The 16,799-nt window shown below is 37.0% G+C and overlaps 1 protein-coding gene, 1 long non-coding RNA gene and 1 pseudogene across 2 annotated transcripts; all 3 read left to right on the top strand.

Annotated features, from left to right (window-relative positions):
* Positions 1 to 4,104: 4,104 nt before the first annotated feature.
* On the top strand, positions 4,105 to 4,653 carry LOC142628927 (uncharacterized). Its single transcript, XM_075802953.1, has one exon. It carries the CDS (start codon positions 4,105 to 4,107, stop codon positions 4,651 to 4,653), a length of 549 nt encoding a protein of 182 aa, XP_075659068.1.
* A 6,536-nt stretch (positions 4,654 to 11,189) lies between these two features.
* LOC142629944 (serine--tRNA ligase-like) lies at positions 11,190 to 13,642 on the top strand (annotated as a pseudogene).
* A 9-nt stretch (positions 13,643 to 13,651) lies between these two features.
* LOC142629943 (uncharacterized) lies at positions 13,652 to 14,254 on the top strand. Its single transcript, XR_012843158.1, has 2 exons — positions 13,652 to 13,702; positions 13,822 to 14,254. It is a non-coding gene; the product is annotated as an uncharacterized LOC142629943 (long non-coding RNA).
* The last annotated feature ends 2,545 nt before the right edge of the window (positions 14,255 to 16,799 follow it).

The raw sequence follows: 16,799 nt of genomic DNA, 5'->3' as shown, positions 1-16,799 counted from the left end.
GCATAATAAATAATACTCGAGTACCCCAAAATCGAGTACTCGTTAGTTGTACTCGAGTTCTTTAAACTCGAGTACTACTCTGTATGATTACTATATCATACCCGAGGAATACTCGACTTTGAAGGACTCGGGTACTTCATAGCACAGTACTCGAGTCCTTAAGACTCGAGTAATACGTTCCATACTTATTGCAAGCACCGACTTCCCTGACGACAACCACCACATAAATGCATAATCAATGGTACTCGAGTTCTCCAAACTCGAGTACCTCTTCAGAATACATTGCCCATCACCTTTCGTCTATTTTTTGTTAAACAACTTCTAAAGATTGTTCTACTGGCGTCCATCTTCCCAACTCCACGTGATGAGTCAGAGCACTTCGTGGACACAGAAGCAAAATTGTGTTGGGTCACCATCTGCAGGTCCTTGAGTTTGCAAGACCAACGTGCTGTCTATTTATCCTTTGAGTCAACATTGCTATTTATCCTTTGGGTCAACCTTGTTGTCTAGTTATCCAGAACGTATAGGTAATAGCTAAGTTAATTGTTTGATGGTTGTTACGTATGTGGTGTTTTTGTACTCCATGCATGAGTAGTTTCTTGTATTCCCTAATTTTTCAATAATAACTATGTACAACTGCTAATATTCACACCTTTGTAGTGAAGTTTAAAAAATTTGGCAATTTCAAAGAAGTGATCTAAGTAGTCAGTGTATACCAAGAATGTTGAAAAAATATACAAACTCAACACATGTGAAAAAGTTGTGTAATTTCTTGTGAATGTAATAGATGTTTTTGGGGGACTCTCCGTCTTCAAAAATGTGTGGCCAACCCATAAAATTATTGATGATTGGAATCATTTTTCATTGTTGGATTGGATTTGAGTTGGGTCAAATTCAAAGTAATAGTTTTTTTCAACCACGTAGGCAAAAAACTCCACCCACCATATATACAAATTTATTTTATAATATTATTTTCATTTTCAGTTTGATTAAGTTTGGTATCTTAATCATTAATTTAGGCAAATTATATGAATGGTAAATATTTATTTAACTATTTAAAAGTACTTAAATAGTTTATAAAAACTTGGCTGTTTGGTATAGAATTTTAAGCAACAATTTTCAATTTTGAAACAACATTACACCTATTTCTATACATTTTTTCATCCACATGTATTTCCGGAAAACACAAATAACATTACTGAAAATTACTTAGGCTTATACACATGTAATAAGTCGAGCTGAAAATTACTTATTTATAATAAAAGCGCGAATGCGCGCACAGTGTCTTGTCACTGTACATCCAATATTTTTGCATTGTGCAGCACTGTAGCTACGATAGTGTTTTGGTTTAGTTAGTCAGTTTTTTATTCCCGTTTATTCAATCCTTTTGTTTATTCAACTGGCACTGTAACTACAATGCCTAAAGTTTTTTTAAAAAAATTATTCTCTGTAATTGGTTTGTGTAAAAACTTAACACAATAGTGAAAATCTTGTAACTTAAATGATCGCCCTAGTTATATGGTAATAATAACGCATAACACTATGTTATTTGAACTTGACTTTATTATTTATTTACTTTTCTCATTTATAATGTAAATATGATTGTATTTGAATTGTCAGTCTGATTATGGTTCTTAATTATGTGAAAACACTAATAATTTTTTTTAGACGTGATTTGATTTTAAAAACCATGTGAGTTTGACAATAAGAGATTTTATATATTTTTTTTATGAGAGAAATGTTATAAATTGAGTTAACTAGAACGCAGAACTCGATATACTATTAATTGTTTTTATATTTGTCAAATATTCAATTATTTAGATGTCTATGATTGAGTTTGAATATAAATTGTTTTTATCATACGCAAGATCAGTTGCAAGTGGTTATACATTATGGCAACTTTTATATTGATGCCAACAGGTTAGTGATGGATTTTCACTTTTTCTATGTATACTACGATGGAGAGATGTATTATCATGACTTGCATGGGTTGTCATACCAAGGCTCGAACCAAAAGCAAAATTCTGTTAGGGTGAAGCGTGGGATAGGGCTTATGAAATTGCAACGAAGAATATTGAAGGTGATGAGGTTAGACCACTCTAGGCATAAAATTTCCATCGTGTATCGAGCACCTCAACGGGTTCTAGACACCCATGTTTTCTACAATTCACTACAGTTAACGAGTGGCGCCCAAGTGAAGATGATGTGGGAAATTGTTGAGCAAATGGTGGTGAAAGGATTTTTTGCTTCAGATCTCTATGTCACTATTGAGCCCACCATAGTAGAGGCCGTGGAGGGTTCACAACACACTGTTTTGGATGGAACTGTAGATGAGCACATTGACTCAATACCATTACAATCTTATCAAGGGTGTGCAGAAAACACAGGAGATGAGTATGGTACTGAACTGTGGCAAACATTTCCCCATGCTTCACACATTGAGGAGGAGCAAGGGCCCCAGGAAGTGCATGCAGGAGAGCATTTATCTCATGATGAGCTGCATGGGGGCACATCTGAACCCGAATATGATCACGGACTTGGTGACGATGCAACCGATATTGATGTTACTAGGGATGAGTTTGAGGAGCATCTAGAAACCATGGGTGAACATGATGATGTTGATCATATCGAGGATGTGGTTGTAGAAGAGAATAGAGACACATGCCCTGGTCCCGATCCTACGCCGGAATGGTTCACCAAAAACACTTGGGATAATATGTTTGATCCATCACCGGTTATGCAAGCAGAAGTATCAAGTTGGACGCCTGGGCAGCAGCCAATGAAAGGAATGGTATTCGCGACTAAATTCGCGGTGCGACATGCATTGACTTGGTACGCACTGCGAGAGAATTTTAGGTTTAAAATTGAGCATTCAGACTCAGAGAGGCTTATGGTGAGTTGTGAGGATGATTCCTGCCCATGGTCAGTCCGTGCGATCTGTTGCAAGGGAGACAATGTCTGGAAGATCGCAAAATGCAAGGGCCCCCACACGTGCGACAAAATTCAGAATGCTCATGATGGACGGATGATTGATTCGGTGTTCCTAGCATACGTACTTGAGCGCTATATACGAGAAGACCCCGCGTATAAGATAAAGAACTTACGTCACGTTACTTTGGCAAACTTAAAACACGAAGTATCTCACTACAAGGTATTCTTTAACTTGCATTCTTTTTTCAATACATGGAAGTATAAACATGATTGTAATTCCCAAAACCCATGAATACCTGATGTTATGAAAAATGAAATTGAATTAAAAAAAAAAAACGAATAAAGAGAAAGAAATATTATCTTCATCTTATAGCCTTACAAGTCTTGATTGTTTTCTTCAACTATAATTATTTGACTTGTACTTAATTTCTAACATAATCATTATGGTTCACATACAAGGTTTGGGATGCCAAACAAAAGGCCGTTGCAGCTATATACGGGGATTTTAAGGAGTCTTATGCAGAGTTGCCACGTTTTTTGGCAGGACTTAAGGATGCAAGTCCGGGTACAAAGTATAAGTTAAACGTGGACGATAATGATGAACCAGGAACCTGTACATTCAAGTCCGTATTTTGGGCGTTTCGTCCATGTATTATTGGGTTCAAGAACTGTAGGCCTGTGATTAGTATTGATGCAACCCACCTCTATGGAAAATATAAAGGGAAATTGATGATTGCAATGGCGACAGATGCTAATAATAAGATTTATCCACTAGCCTTCGCCGTTGTGGAGAGCGAGAGCACAGAGACTTGGGGTTGGTTCTTGGCTTGTATAAGAAGGTATGTTACTGACCGGAGACACCTGTGTGTCATATCCGACGTACACCCTGGGATACAAGCTATCTTCAGAGACACTAATCGAGACTATTTGCAGCCTCCCATGACAGAACATCGTTACTGCCTTCGTCATCTATGCAGTAACGTGAACACTAGATGGAACAATGAAACTTTAAAGAACCTAGTATGGAGGGTAGCAAGTGCAACCCAGGAGCGAAAGTTCAATGCCACCTTCGATTTAATTGAGAATGTGAACCGGGATGCGCACCAATATCTGAAGGATGTGCCCAAAGAGAAATAGGCTCTAACTTTTGACGAGGGTTAACGTTATGGGACGATGACTACAAACGTCTCCGAGTGCTTCAATGGTGTTCTAAAGGGTGCTCGCAGCCTGCCCATTACAGCAATGGTGAAATACACATGGTTCAAACTGAATGCTTATTTCGATGATCGTCGCAATAAGAGTATAGAGCAGTTGAATTTAGGGAAAAAATGGTGTAAATATGCCTTGGATATCTTCATGAGAAATAAGGAGAAGGCGGAGCATCACAGGGTGACAAGATTGAGTGCGCAACAACAGTCATATCAAGTAGATACACCGCATAATCCAGAACCTGCTGGACATGGGGATCACACACATGGAGTTAATTTGTTGCAAAGAACTTGCACATGTCAGAAATGGAAATTGTATAAGATACCATGTTCACATGTCATTGCAGTTTGTATTAGGTATCGACATGATGCAGAGCAGTACATTGACCAATGCTATAGCGTGGACGCACTGTTTCGGAGCTATGCTCCCGTTTTCCCTGTCTTGAAAGATAGATTATCATGGCCAGATCCTGAAGAAACTCGAAGGGTCCTCCCTAACCCCCAATTGATTTGAGAGAAAGGTCCCTGTCTCAACACGAATCAGGAATGAGATGGACGAGGGTGGGAAACGGCCTAGAACCACACCATGGAAGGAGGGCGGGAGGAAGGTCCAATGCGGGTTGTGTGACCAAGAGGGGCATAACCGAAGAACATGCCCTAAGCGGAATGAGGCCCCGGCGAGTGGTGGTCTCGCGGACTAGGTATGCTACTTTTGAACCGTGGCATCCTTCTAATTATTGAACGTGCAGAGTACAAACATTTTTTGACTACTCGATATGTACATGCATCAGTCCATCTTATGTGTTATGCATTTACAGATACCATGCTATTCATAAGGAAGTCTATGAGTAGTTCAGTATAAGTTTTGATAAATTTGGGGGTACCTCAACCCCACAACAGACGGAAATTTTCCAAGCGATTTTTAATAAAATTTTGGAGAACAATTGGCTTTCTTTTCATTCAATGCAGCAAGTATGATTTATTTTCTTGTTATCAACTTTAACTTATCGCACTTGGTTGTGCCTTACTAAATAGTTACACTTATGTTAGACAGATCCTTCAGTTTATTTAATGCTTGGCTTGGTAGCTTAGAAATGGTAGACAAAGAAAATAGGTTTGAATTTTGAATCCAGGACTTCTCACAATATGAAATCAACCTCCATTCAATTGTCATTACATACTCTTTTTCCTAATTGATGTTAACTTTTCCTTTTTAGGAACTCAAAAGCAACACAAAACCTTAGATTGCAAACAATCATTTCCTTTTCCTTCGTTTTGCTATTTGTTTTCATTGGTTTTCTTGTCAAATCATCACTGTTCTACAATGGCTGTACCAGGTTATATCTCATGAAATAAGAGCATGATGAGCCAGATTTTCAATTTTTCTTTAATACTTCAAAAGAACTAGGGAAAATGATAGCATCAGCCATTAAACTGTTAACATGGTGGTTATGTGTGCATTATAAGCCACCCACCATGCGTTACACAACAGGCCTACCTGTCAATGTGACACGCAAATGATGACATCCTTTATCATTGGGCAACACGCATGCAAGGCTTCTTAAAAAAAAAAAAAACATACCATTACCTATGCACTACAAAATGAATGAAATATCAATTCTGGCCAAGTGCCAAGACTTCAACGAATTCTTGTATGACACTTGTAAATTTCTGTCCCTTACCTGCAAAGTACTTGGTTTATTAGAAGTGTAGATAAAAGCATATTTACAATAATTGGATAGAGCTAAAGTGTGCTTCCTACTTATGAATTAATAACAAGTTTTGGGGTCCATGTGTTTTGAATTTAAATTGCTTATTATGGAATCAATATTGAGATTTATACATGCTGCAATGCCAAATCTACTTACTTTTAGATGTGTGGATTTGCAAAATTTAAAGCTTAAATACCTGTTTAAGCCTGACCCCAAGTGATAAAGCTAAGAATTGCTGATAAATATTTTAATAGTTAAAATTCTACGTGTAAACTAGTCTAAATTTTTATGTTATTTACTTGAGCTATACAACTGAAACCTTAGTAGGTCATAGCTAATAGGTATGCATCTTTGGTGGATTTTACTGTGTAAGTAACTTCACAAAAGCCTTACTTGAAGCAAGTCTCTCTTAATTTTTTGTGCAGAACACAAGAACTTGTTGCTCTGTCTGGAGCTCATACCCTTGGAAGTAAAGGTTTTGGAAATGCAACTGTTTTTGACAATTCATACTTTAAAATTCTTCTGCAGAAGCCATGGACATCTTCAGGTAGTCAACTGATCATAAAAATCATTTTAGTCCAGCAATCTTCTGAGTTGTTTATCAATGATTGCCTTTATCTTTGGCCTGAGATGTTTGTCTATTAATACCTTCTTTTGTCTTCTTTAAACTCTGCCATATGCGGCATTATTGGCCTTAAATTGCTTGCTCAAGTCTAGCCTATATAAATGTAAGATTACAGCATGATATATTCAGTATGATTGAAAGGGAGGAGTGAGATGGGGTTAACATTTTTATTTGCTGTTTTGTCTTTAACAACTATTATCAACAAATTTAACTTAAGCAACTTACACTTTTTATTTTAATTATCAGAAAAGTCTTTTCTCCTTATTCATTTACTTATTCTATTCTTCGCATGCAGGTGGTATGGCAAGCATGATTGGGCTTCCTTCAGCTCGTGCACTTACTGATGATTACGAATGCGTAAGGTTCTCTGTCTTTCATAGATCTCTTGAGCTTCCCTTATGACCTGTATTGTTTCACTAATTTGCTGAGCACTCAATAGCTATAGTAGGGTATGTGCTTGTTTTATAAAAAAAAGGTTTAGGAAAATGAATCTGATTGGGTGGAAAGAAATATGAAATTTGGAAACATACTTGCTAGCGGGTGTGGTGCAAAATGATGCCAAACAATGCAATACATGAGCTGTAGAAGCAACACAGATGTCCTTGATAATTGACCGCTTTGCTCCATCTCGTTGGGCTGCCTGGATCATCTCATAACAAGGCATTTGTTCTTCACATACACAGATCTTCCCCCGGGGCGCTTGACTGATCTGCGAGCTGCTGCTGTAAACAATGAAAATTTTGCACGTGTTGCTGTCAAACATAATCTCCATGTGCACCTTCGGCACGGGTCAAGTGCTCTTGAAAAACAGGTTCTCTTTCTGTTTATAGCCTTTAAATCTTTTATTACTTCATGACAGAAATTCTTTTATATTTGAATCATCTATTGGATTATTTCTTATCAAAGGCTCCTAATTGGTGGTTTGAACAAATTCCATAGTGGACCACCAATTCAATGAGTTTCAAAGCACCTTTTGTTAAACAGTTGGCATGTACTGAAAAAAAGCTGCGTGGGCTGGCCATGGTTTTCTTTCCCTAAAGCTAGTTAGTTGCTTATATGTCATCTTCATCACATGGTTTTTGGATTCTGTGTGCAGATTCGGGACTTTGTGAAAGAAGTTCAAGATGAATTGTTAAAGCCAGGATTCAACTCCTTTGGTCTTAGTGACTGTAAAGCTCCAAAAGTTCTTGGTGACATTGTTGAATCCATTGCTGGTGCCATTTTTCTTGACAGTGGACGTGAGACTTCAGTTGTTTGGAAGGTTAGTTTCAGCAAAGTGACCAAGTTTTCTATTGTCCATTCCTCTTTGTTTTCCTTCCATTTTGGGATTTGAATGATAAGAAATGATATAGGAAATTTCTCAACTTTGAAACCTCATTGTCTCCAGGTGTTTCAACCTCTCTTGCAACCAATGGTTACCCCGGAGACACTCCCAATGCATCCTGTGCGTGAGCTGCAGGAACGGTGCCAACAACAGGCTGAAGGTCTGGAATACAAAGCAAGTCAAAGTGGAAATGTGGCTACGGTTGAAGTCTTTATTGATGGTGTCCAGATAGGAATTTTAAATAAAATTTTATTACTTAATAAAAAAAAATCACATCTATAGTGAATTTTTAAGGCTTAAGTAGAATTTATTTTGAAAGTTGTCTTCCAATTCTGTTTGGAGTTGCTATTATCACTCTTTCTCAGCAATTCTGTTTTGAGTTGCCAATGAACTCTAGCTTAATAATGGGATGGAAAGTAAGGTCTTGGGTTCTGAACCCATGGGGGGCATGGGTATTGTACCAATAAAAAATTTCTGTTTGGAGTTGAATTTTGGTGTTTTATGATATTCAAAACATTTACTCTATGTATTTGGTAGATCCTACTGTTATCTTACCATACTATCTAATATTATCTCCAAGCAACATTTGGTGTTTTAAAAAGAATTGTAGCAAAAAAAAAAAATGTTTGACTCATTAGTGGAAAGTTTTCTGGTTGCTGAGCATATTGAAGCCTACTTGGCTCTAATTGAAATTCTTGAGCAGAACTTATGAATATAAATGCAATGTGATTTTTTTTTTCTTTCGTCTCTTTGACACAGGATGATTCGTATCTGGACAGTTATATTAGCACAATTGGAGTTGACTTTGTAAGTATTTACCTTTGGGTTTTAATAGATGTTATATCAATTGAAGCAATATGATCCTAATTGTTGCATTCCACCTATTATCAGAAAATACGCACTGTGGAGCAAGATGGAAAGACCATAAAACTTCAGATCGTAAGCCTTCTTCCCCCCACTTTTTAAGTTTGGTAAAGTTGTATGGTTGTACTAGTTCCTGGAAATTTGTTAAACTGCCCAATCAGCAGTCCAAAGAAGTATCATTCGCATGCTGTATAATCCTTTCATTTCTTATTTTGGCTGCTTTTCTTTTTGGTGGTGGTTTTTTTTGGGGGGGGGGGTGTTTCTTGTTCTTTAAATCTGGTGTAACGCATGATGTAAAAGTAAGCCACTGGCCATGGACTAAATGGCATCACCTCCCTCTAAAATAAGTGGTGGAGGGTGATGTTGTAGTTATAAATCAACATGGGTGTATGGGTTGTTTTTAGTTATCACAGGGAACAAGTAATAAAGAATGATTATGATAGTTGTGGTGGTGGTAAAAAAATCTACTATAATCCTTTGGTGGAATCTCTTTGTGGGTTGGGGTCATTTTTAACATGTTTACTTTTGGTTAATAGCCATCTTCATGCAGAAACTACTAACAAGATGGTTAAATATCCTAAATATTGTTAATGGATTGAAATTTGATCATTGGTTCATAATATGATGTTTATGTAGTGCAACATCCTATGATTGTTGCTGTTGTTTCTATCTGGCTGTTGAACTTTTTTTGGGATATTTAGTGGGATACTGCAGGACAAGAGCGTTTCAGGACAATCACTAGTAGCTATTACCGTGGAGCACATGGCATTATTGTAAGCTCTCTCTCTCTCTCTCTCTCTCTCTCTCTCTCTCAAATTTTCAGCATTTTGCTCATGGTTCTGCCCTGACGATTTGGTGTGAATGTTGAACTTGTTTCACAATGTTCTTGGTGTATGTGCCAGATAGTTTATGATGTGACAGACCAAGAGAGCTTTAACAATGTTAAGCAATGGTTGAGTGAAATTGACCGATGTGCTAGTGAGAATGTAAACAAGCTTCTGGTTGGAAACAAGTCTGACCTCACTGCTAACAAAGTTGTGTCTTATGAAACGGCGAAGGTAGAACCATGGTCCTTCAATTGCTCTTCCTTGTTTTTTTCCTTTTACGGTATTATTGAGAACTCAAATAACACTGTTGCCTGTGATTTGATTGGGCTCTGAAGGCGTTTGCCAATGAAATTGGCATTCCATTCACATGAAGTTTTTACATTGTCCCCCATGTTAGCTTATTGAATCTTATTTGGTGATTAGCCTCATATATCCCCTTCACTCTATTTTGATGAAAAGTGTTAGTAATTTGTGGAAGGTCTGCATACCAGTTGGATCAGGTTTTCAGGAGTGGAAATACTCTTTTTTGATTCAGCCATGTATGTTTGCTTAAATGGATCCCAAGTTGGATATGGCTTACTGATTAGTGCGCACACAACACACGTTTATGAATAGGTAAGCAATTTTACTAAAATGCACTGAAGAAGATGCGACCAATGTACGCGGGGAGTGTACAAATGGCACAAACACCTAAGTAGCTAGCACTTACAGAAAATAAAATAGGAAAAATTTGATTAAGTAATGGAAGTGGAATAGGGAATGACAAATCCCAAAAGCAAATAAAAAACGCTCTTCAGGAAAGTGAGCTTGGTAAGGTGAGTGAACCATGCTATACTTTTGTAGGTTTATCTTATTCCAGCATAATACTCCACATAAACACATTCCAGGCTATCCTCTTTCATCAAACTTTGCATGCTAAATCTCAGAAACCTCAGGCTAACCTCATGTAGTAAGACATGATCTACATACTCCTCATTCCTTTTACACTAGGTATCATTAATCCCAATTTCTTTTAATAACCCCCCTTGAGGATTTTCTGGAGGGCTTCTATACAAACAATGAAAAGCTCCTCAGTGGAAGTGTGAGTTCACCAAATTTCATTCCAAGCAACATGTCTGCGGCAGCCAAGAAAGGCCTTATTTTAAAAAGCTAACCGCAAATAATTAGTACTACCGTTACGCCAACCTCATGTATCTTCTCAAACCCCCCGCACCTTAGCTCCCCGCAAGAGCTCAAAATAAATTAACATGGTGTGCACCTCTCAATCTTGTAGAGGTATTTCAAATATTAGGACACCTATGCAAAACCCCTGAGACAAGCTATCTTACCGTTCTTAATGAGACCGAAGAAGGCCTCTGTTTGAGTGTATTGGCTGCAATGGAATTTAGTTTGATTGATTTTTGTCAAATGAAATCCAAATTTGATCCCCTGTGTCGGCTATTTTTCCCTCCCTAAATAATGCCGTCACAAACCGACCAAGTGACCATTTTGACATCAACTCCTCTACATTCAACAACGGTTGCTTAGCACTCTCTTTGCTCATGAATACCGATTGTATCGAGTCTCAACCACGCTCATTCATCCGTAGTATGAAGTACCCCTTCCTCTCTGTGGGCAAATGCTATTTTGACTCTTCTTAATATTTTGTTCTTGGGTTTATACGGTATGGAACCGAATTTCAGAATTTTTTTGTAAAAAATGGCAGGTGAAGATGCCACCGAGATGACAAAAACTACGAGAGGAGAATAGGAGGTCACAGCGAGAGAAAGAAGCTGAAGTTCGGGAAGTTTTACAAAATTTGAATTCAAAATTGCTATTAATTGGTAATATTGTTCATGATTCGGTTCCAATCGGCGATGACGAGGTATAGGAGTTGGAAAATTTCATTTCTTTTTTATTTATTGTATCTAATGCTTATTCGAATTGTGAATTTGTAACATGTATTGCGGCAAATAATGAGGTGATCCGAGCATGGGGTGAGAAACGATTGGAGCCAAAACTAAAGAATCATGTTGATCTTGTTAAGCTCCTTGGAATTGCAGATTTTAAAGAAAGGTATTGAGGAAACTACTTTTGTTCAAAGCTTGAAAGCACGATGGTTTTCTTATATTGAACATGTTGTGGTGTACTTAACATGTTATAACTTGATTGGAGTAATATTTGGGTTTCAATTCACAACATTAATCTAAATCTGCATTTTTAATTCAATAAATATACTCTTAATCTATATTGATTCAACTCGTTTACATTTTTTTTGGGTGCCATGTGGTTGCGAAATCTAATTTTTTGATCAAATGAAAATGCAAAACATATTTGCTTCATGAATTTTTTTGAAAAATCGAAACATGTCTCTGCTCACTTCTCTACAAGAAAAAACTAAATAAGTAGAAAGGCTCCTATATCTGGGTTGAATTGTCTCAAGTTATTCATCCTGGCTTGATCAGTTTTCAGGTTTTAGTATCTGTACTTCTATAAATAAGTAAAGTTGATATGCTTCTGAAATATGGTTACTAAAATATATGAATCTGTAATTAGACAACAGTTAAATATGTTCTTGTTCAATTCAACCTGAACTACTGGTTTATACTCAGTGTAGTTGGTTAGTAGCTTCAAATTACTTTTGCACTTTAACTTATGTTTTGTGGTAAACTTACTGAGTTTTTAACTTTGTGTAATTCATACTCGGTGAGAAAAGGATAGAGGTGTAAATCGTATTCCTTGGCCATTCCAAGTATCTTTACACCTACTCAGTATCTCTACACAAATTATTGTCCTTTCACTTCTACTGCTTGTATTTATTACTCCTTTGTAGACAAATTGCTAGGCTTTGTATCACTAAAACAATCTCAACAGATATATGCTTGTATTAGCTCAAGATGATGTTAATTTGGTTTAATTACTATCCCCAATATGCGTGAACTATAGGTGCCCATATAGCAGGAGGCAGAGGCTTCTATTTGAAAGGAGATGGCGTGTGTCTTAATCAAGCTCTTATTAACTTTGGTCTTGATTTTTTGGAGAAAAGGGGACATACATTATTGCATACTCCATTCTTCATGAGAAAAGAGGTCATGGCTAGGTGTGCTCAATTAGCACAATTTGATGAAGAGCTTTACAAGGTAATATTTTTAAATTGTTGAAAATATTCCCTTGTCTTTCTTTCTTTGACTTTTTGGTTTCTAGCAATTTTTTTTTTGCTTTTCTTCTTTCTCTGTTCTTGTTTTAACTTTTGTGACCTCTTATGTACTTTTTACGCACTCTTTTTTAATGGTAGTAATTATCAAGAAAAGAAAATGGGTGAGAAAGTGTGGGAACCTGGGAGGGTCTGACATCATAAAATCTTCATTCAATTTCTTTTCCTACATCTTGTGTACAGGTACATGAGCTAACTGAAGTGGTTGTCATTTAATAGGTAACAGGTGAGGGAGATGACAAATATCTGATTGCTACTGCTGAACAGCCGCTTTGTGCGTATCATTTGGAAGATTGGATCCATCCTTCTGAGCTACCAATAAGGTTGTAATATTCTTCCTGAAGCTTGTTCCTATGACTAGAAAGTAGCCTTTTGCTCATAAATAATTCAATTTTTCCCTAGGTATGCTGGATATTCGTCTTGCTTCCGTAAAGAGGCTGGTGCACATGGTCGAGATACTCTAGGAATATTCAGAGTTCATCAGTTTGAGAAGGTGGAGCAGTTTTGTATTACCAGCCCTGATAATGATGAATCTTGGGCCATGCATGAGGAAATGATCAAAAACTCTGAAGATTTCTACAAGATGGTGTGTTGAATTTTCCTTTCATCATTTTTAATTTCCTTATGTTTTAAGACTCCTTTAGTAGGATATTAATGAGGAGGTTAGCTTTGTGCATGCCACATGATATCGGTGATCCAAGGACAATTTTTGATCGTCAATATCTATATCTTTCCAAGTTAAGAATGCGGATATGTTTGTGTATTTTGCATAGAAATTTGTGTTTAAGTCAAGACATAGTGGTATACTTAGTGTATTGGTGGACTCTTTTCCTCTCCGCATTTCATGTAGGAGAAACATGAGGTCCGCTCTCTGAATCTAATTTAATTTTCCATGTTTCAGCTAAACCTCCCCTATCAAGTTGTTTCTATCGTTTCTGGTGCTCTGAATGATGTAGCTTCAAAGAATCTTTCATGTGGATTCATATGCATGGCTAAGAGAAGCCAAACTTGCAAATCAGTAATTTCCATTCCTTCTTTCATTGTCAGTCCAATATAACAATTTAATCTATCATTTATTTTTATTTTTTTTACTCTAGTGTTTCGCATCAACCAGCTGATGGTTTGTGGTATTCACAGGGCTCTTACACTCTCAAGATGACACTGGAGGATGGTAACAATCAACTGTTGACCTGCATTAGCTTCAAATTCAGTATCAGCTTTGGATCTTCTGCGTCTGATAGTTGAATACCTTGCTCATGTTTGCGGTGTTGCAACGTGGTGTTGATTAGAAAATGACTTGTGGCCATGAAGCTACAAGGTATCCAGTTTTCTCATCCTCATAAGCCTTGTCAGAGTCAGAATCATACTGTTCCTCCCTGCTCCCACAATGGATGTCAATATATATTGGTCCAAGATACAGTGAACTCTCTTATTTGTATGCTTAATAGGGACATTTCCCAGACAGAGAGGTCAGATAGTGAAGATGTCAGTGGATTGGTCGAAGAATGGCCTTCTAAGAAAGACATAGGCCATATGTTTGAGTTTATAGCATGTTATGTTGCATGTGAAAGAGCTAATGTCTCAAAAAGTGTCCTGAGTCAGATTTTAGAATACTTGACATCACAAAATAATTTTCCAACTAGTGTTTCCTCTCATCACATAACTTCAACAAGAAGGGAGAAGCAGGGGCTTGCCCTTCTAGATTTTATATGGTTTGTGGTTTGAAATTTTGCTCAATTGTTGATCTCACTTTTTTTTTAGTTTGCTTAAAACAAGTGAGGGAAAGGGGGATTCAAATCTAGGTTCTCCTCGTAAAAGAGACCGAGCATATTCATTAAGCCACAAAGCTCTTGGTTGATAATCTCACATTTGGTTAAATTTCCATGATGACATCAATGAGTTATCTGCGGGGTGTTTGGGTTATAGAGACTAGTTACAAAGATTTTATTTTTTACTTTTATAATTTGTAAACTCCTTATATAGTATAAATTGCCTTAACTGGCCTGCAATGGTTTTTCTTTTGGAGATGTTTTTTCTACTTTATCATTTGGTGCATTGCCAATTGGTGGTTAATAATCACAATCTTGCGGAAGACAAAATTGAGATAAATTGATAATTAATCAATAATTTCGGTGGATTTTCAACTAAAGGATCTAAAAAGATTTCAACCATGAATTTAAAATATGGGATAAATATTGCCACCAGTCATTTCAAATCAATTGTTGTCAAATAGGGAAGTTTATTGATATGCTAAGGTTAAAATTTGTATCTTATTTAAAATTTACAAGAAAAACAAAAAGAAAAAAAAGAAACAAAAGCAGAGAGTTAAGGCGTGACGTGTAGGAAATTATTTGATTTGAGAAAAAAAGCTCGGTGGTTTAGTTGTTTCAAATGTTAGATACGTTCGGTGGGGATCATGGAACCTTTGGAAGTGGAATGCCAAAGGATGATCAGAGTCTTTGATGACAATGGAGATGGACGAATTGATTTCAAAGAATTTGTCAAAGAATTTAAATAATGACATTCAGTATTACGTTAGAAAAACGAGTTTTACTCACGGAATATTGAGTTTAGACCATAATTTTCACCAAGCACTTATAATTCTTGCAAACACTAATACAAGTACATCTTTTCGTAACATACCAACAACGAACAACAGGGAAAAAATGAGCAAGTGATTTCCTATAAACTTAGCCAAAAGTAATGAACAATTCATCTTTAGATTTGCAAAAGGTGCACGTACAATAGGATCATTTGCCCTCATGATCAACAACATTTTGTATTGCACAAAACGTGTAGACATCAACAACAACGTTGAATGTTCGTAGGTAAAAATTTTTGGAAGTCATCATTGCTTGAATGCGAGAAGTACGAAATGTCACTTTCATCATCTAATGCAGTAATTTCATTAATAGACTTCATGGCTCGCTCTTGCGCCTTCCCCTTTAGATGCTTCCTAGCTTTTTGGACTGCATGAAAACGGTCTAACCGCCTTTGCATTTGATTGTTCTCTTGTTCAAGGCGAGAAAGTATGTTGGAAGGCTCATCTCTAGGTAACTCGGCTAAGCGTGCCTTAGGAACTCGTAGCCCGTGCCATCGACAATACACCTACAACTCACACCTCTTCTCGTCTAGGGTTGACCAAGGTGGTTACGCTACGGTGAACTTCATTGCGGTGGTATCTGTACTTAGTTTTGTAGGTTTGCCGACCATGATGTGGCCAACGCTTCCAAGACTCTCGTACGTGTATATTGGCATGTTAACGAAATCTCTCTTCTTTCCAACCCATTTCCCTCCATAGTGGTCTGTGTATGTTTGTAGTTGTTGATCTGCTGGAACTTGTGATAATTCATTTGTTGAAGTAGATTGAAACTTGTTTCTACGTGTACGAGATGATGTTGAGGCGTTGCGACTCATAGCTTACTCAACCTACAAAGTTAGTGGTGTAGGAATAAGAAAAGAATTGTGGTACATTTATAACCTCATTCCACTGTGTATTCAATAATAAAATTTAACATATTCAGGCTTGTCATGTCAATACAGGCTGGAAAACCACGATACGAATTTTTTGTTCAAATGTTCCCAATGTCATAGTGAGATTCTCTTATTCTGGGCGATAGTTGCAGTGTACTGCCATGACTATTCAGCTGAACAGTATTCATGTGAAGAGTATTTAGCATGCTTGTGTTTCATTTGACATGAACTTGACAAGACAATATCGAGTTGTGTTAAATGCATCATAAACTTTTCAGGGGTCTTCTGCATCCTTGAAAACAGTGCATTGCAAAATGATGCAGATCTGTGTATTGACGTGAGTGTGAATGATATGACTAGATAGGGTTCAACAGTGCCGAGCTATTGAGCAGCACATGTAGCACTATGAATATCAGTGTAGCAATGGTGGACAGCTGACCCCCAAACTCGAGAATTTGTTTTAATAAATTTAGATTTTGAATAAGGGCTCTCAACCTAAACTTGTTGTCTCCAATTATATATGTAAGTACACAAAGATGGATCGAAACTGACCAAAATGGAACAAAGTGGACTGAATGGACCAAATTAGACCAAATTAGACCAATCCAGATTAGTACTCGCGTATCAAAAACTCGGGTACT

The sequence above is a fragment of the Castanea sativa genome, chromosome 3 (genome assembly GCF_040712315.1).
Source record: "Castanea sativa cultivar Marrone di Chiusa Pesio chromosome 3, ASM4071231v1".
Classification (NCBI taxonomy): domain Eukaryota; kingdom Viridiplantae; phylum Streptophyta; class Magnoliopsida; order Fagales; family Fagaceae; genus Castanea; species Castanea sativa.
The sequence above is the reverse complement of the archived record's forward strand: the minus strand, read 5'-3'. Positions and strand labels throughout refer to the sequence as shown.